We start from the raw sequence: 3,789 nt of genomic DNA, 5'->3' as shown, positions 1-3,789 counted from the left end.
CGGGCGGCGCCGAGGACCGACGGAGGGACCGGGGGACTCGGGAGGACGGCGTCGCCCGAGAGGCTGCCGCAGGCCTGGGCCGTGTGAAGTCCGAGCCCCTCGGTCCTTCGGCCACAGCAGCGGTTCTGGGAAGTCCTGAGTGCTGCGGGGGGGCCAGGGGTGCTGACCCCTGGAAAGAGAGGCCCTAAGCCCCTTGCCTGCCCTTGAATCCCTCCACAACGGGAGGTCCACCTGCTGTAAGGGGGGCCAAGGGGTCTGCTTTAAAGCAGGCATTGGCCGGTTCCCTGCGTACACCTCCCACATTCCCGGTACTGCTGAGGGATGGGAAGGGTGGCTGGCAAGGCAGGAGCCCTATCCTTAGAAGGGTAGAGGATACCTGTCTCTCAAGGAGAACAAGAGATGGGTGAACTTAGTAGCTGAGAAGGGAGGTGGGCAGAGGAAGCTGGACAGTCAGGGCAGCAGTGTCCGGATGGTCCCCCAGGGGGAGTAGGCTTAGAAGAGAGTCTGGTCTGGCTCCAGGGTAGCTCCCTGTACAGGAGGGGAGGTCTTGCTCCAGGCGGGCAGCATTACTAGGTGGGCCTTGATGCAGACGTTATGGCCACTGGACTGCTGGACAGATGGCTGACTTGGCTGCCCTGGCCATACCCAGAAGTCTGGTGGCACAGAGGAGGTGGGTGAGCAGCCCCCTACAGGGCTAACCCTGACCTGGCCCTGCCCACCTGCAGCCCAGAGGCAGAGCGAGCGCGGCCCAGGCAGGCCCGGCCCGCAGCCCCCATGGAAGGTGCCATGCAGCTACTGAGCCGCGAGGGCCATAGTGTGGCCCACAACTCCAAGCGGCACTACCATGATGCCTTCGTAGCCATGAGCCGAATGCGGCAGCGTGGCCTCCTGTGTGACATCGTCCTGCATGTGGCCGCCAAGGAGATCCGTGCACACAAGGTGGTGCTGGCCTCCTGTAGCCCCTACTTCCACGCCATGTTCACAAGCAAGTACCACAGTCTGGGTGGCACTTGGGGGCTCTCTGCAGCTCTCCCGGGACAGGTACCAGCCTGACTACTGTCCCCACAGATGAGATGAGTGAGAGCCGCCAGACTCATGTGACACTGCATGACATTGACCCTCAGGCCTTGGACCAACTGGTGCAGTTTGCGTACACCGCTGAGATTGTAGTAGGCGAGGGCAACGTACAGGTGAGGCAGTGTGCCTCCTGCCAGGTCTCCCCATGCCCTGGCCCCTCACAGGCCCCTCCCCAAACCCTCCAGTTACTTTCACAGCCTGGGCACCTCCCACCAGACCCCATCTCCATGTTCCACAGACGCTGCTCCCAGCTGCCAGCCTGCTGCAGCTGAACGGCGTCCGGGATGCCTGCTGCAAGTTCCTGCTGAGTCAGCTGGACCCCTCCAACTGCCTGGGCATCCGGGGCTTTGCCGATACGCACTCGTGCAGTGACCTGCTCAAGGCAGCACACAGGTATGTGCTGCAGCACTTTGTGGACGTGGCCAAGACCGAGGAGTTCATGCTGTTGCCGCTGAAGCAGGTAACCTGCCCACAGGGCCCAACCCACACCCTGCCCCTTCCCACCCCAGCACCCTCCTTCACCCCTTGCTCTTTGTTCCCCAGGCCTCGTTCCCAGCTTCTGACCCATGCCCACCCTGTGACCTGTCGCCTGGGCACCCCCAACCCTGTTCCCATCTCCTGGCTCTACCCAGGTCTTTGCCTTGGACTCTTCATCTCATCTCATCCTTAACAGCCTCTGCTCCTAAACCCCAGTCCTGGTTCCATGTCCCCAAGACTATTTGGGATCTAGGCCCCCAGGAACCAATCCACAGCTCCTGACCCTGCTGGGCCCCTTCCTGTAGAAACACTGACCCCACCACCACCTCCAGACCCTCCCTCCCAGGTACCTTCAGGGGGCTCCCTGGACTCGCAGGACCCTCCCCAGATCTCATGCCTGAGGACCCCTATCCCCAGGTGCTGGAATTGGTCTCTAGTGACAGCCTGAATGTACCTTCAGAAGAAGATGTCTACCGTGCTGTCCTGAGCTGGGTCAAACATGACGTGGACACTCGGAGGCAGCATGTTCCAAGAGTAAGGCCAGGCCTCGGGACCCCTGGTGGTGTTGGGGAGGGACCATGGTGGCTGAAGCCTAGGTGTGCCTCATGGAGTCCCTGGCCTCTCCCGTTCAGGGACACCATGGGGGCAGTGCAGGCATCTGTCTCAAGAACCCATCGTACAGGTGGTACAGGCATCTGAGCCAGGGTCTCAGCCCTGGGGCAAGTGTGCCTGAGGGTCCCCTGACCCTGGCACTCCTGCCCCAGCTGATGAAGTGTGTGCGGCTGCCCTTGCTGAGCCGCGACTTCCTGCTGGGCCACGTGGATGCTGAGAGCCTGGTGAGGCATCACCCTGACTGCAAGGATCTGCTCATTGAGGCCCTCAAGTTCCACCTGCTGCCCGAGCAGAGAGGTGTACTGGGTACCAGCCGCACACGGCCCCGGCGCTGTGAGGGTGCCGGCCCTGTGCTCTTTGCCGTGGGTATGCCCATCCGGCCCCTTCCTCTGACACCCCTGCCCTGGCCATAACCAACACAAGCCCAGCCCGCCACATTGGTCAGGTCTTGACCTGCTCCCTCCTCCTCCATCTAGGGTCTCTCCAGGCCCTGTGGAGTGTGACCCACCCCCAGCGTCCCAACACTCTTGCTCTCAGGCTATGCTAGACTCCCACTGGTTACTCCCAGTGCCTCTCCTCCTATCCTGTCACCTCCCCTTTCCTAGGTGGTGGGAGTCTTTTTGCCATCCATGGGGACTGTGAAGCATATGACACTCGAACTGACCGCTGGCACGTAGTAGCTTCCATGTCCACACGCCGGGCCCGAGTGGGAGTGGCTGCTGTAGGAAACCGGCTGTATGCTGTGGGCGGGTAAGCATAGAGGCCAGGCTTGGGTCCGGGGCTTGGCACATGCCTGCTAGGCCTTCCTTGACCAGTAGTGGACCCCTCTCCTAGCTATGATGGGACCTCAGACCTGGCTACTGTGGAATCGTATGACCCTGTGACCAACACATGGCAACCTGAGGTGTCCATGGGCACGAGGCGCAGCTGCCTGGGTGTAGCTGCCCTGCACGGGCTCCTGTATGCAGCTGGCGGCTACGATGGGGCCTCCTGTCTCAACAGGTAGTAGCTGGGGTTGAGGCCCCCATGACCCTGCAGGGTGGCTCGGCAGCAGGAGGTGAGGCTGTACCAAGTTGTGTCTGATGGGGGATGATGGCAAGGGTACTGCCTGCCCAGGCCACCAGGGTCCCCAAAGCCTCTTTACCTCAGGCCAAGCACTTCTTAGGCCTGGTCTCTCCCCATCCCTTTTCCTTCCTGGGGTCCTCTCCTCCGGTCTAGGGCTGGGCCCAAAGGGGACACTTGCCCAGGAATACCCAACCAGGCAGCAACCCATGCCCACCCCGCAGGTCCTGCTGTTGGCTATGGTAGGACTTGAGTCAGAGTCTTCGTGGTGGCCTCCTTGGGATTTCAGCTGTTCCATGGGGGAGGGCAGGTCCTAGGGCTGGACAACCTTTCTGTTGTGGCTACGGGTCAGCAGCAGTCTGGTGCCCACAGCGCTGAACGCTATGACCCCCTGACGGGAACATGGACATCCATCGCTGCCATGAGCACCCGGAGGCGATATGTGCGCGTGGCCACACTCGGTGGGTGAAAGGGCCTGCTTCCTATGGTGCCCACCGTCCTACCTGCACCCCCCACCCAGCAGGAGCACCAGGGTATATTGCCTTCCGCAGATGGGAACCT

The 3,789-nt window shown here is 61.8% G+C and overlaps 1 protein-coding gene across 1 annotated transcript in view; it reads left to right on the top strand.

The window, feature by feature from the left end:
- The window catches only part of Klhl17 (kelch like family member 17), a 6,195-nt gene that overhangs the window by 936 nt on the left and 1,470 nt on the right, over positions 1-3,789 (top strand). The window contains exons 2-9 of the mRNA XM_048783575.1: positions 677-985; positions 1,069-1,190; positions 1,316-1,537; positions 1,972-2,088; positions 2,319-2,532; positions 2,772-2,916; positions 3,001-3,168; positions 3,601-3,694. Coding sequence (XP_048639532.1) covers positions 677-985; positions 1,069-1,190; positions 1,316-1,537; positions 1,972-2,088; positions 2,319-2,532; positions 2,772-2,916; positions 3,001-3,168; positions 3,601-3,694 — 1,391 coding nt within the window. The remainder of the gene's footprint in view (positions 1-676; positions 986-1,068; positions 1,191-1,315; positions 1,538-1,971; positions 2,089-2,318; positions 2,533-2,771; positions 2,917-3,000; positions 3,169-3,600; positions 3,695-3,789) is intronic.

The sequence above is a fragment of the Marmota marmota genome, unplaced genomic scaffold, assembly GCF_001458135.2.
Source record: "Marmota marmota marmota unplaced genomic scaffold, marMar, whole genome shotgun sequence".
NCBI classification, from domain to species: domain Eukaryota; kingdom Metazoa; phylum Chordata; class Mammalia; order Rodentia; family Sciuridae; genus Marmota; species Marmota marmota.
This window is presented reverse-complemented; position numbering and strand designations above follow the sequence as displayed.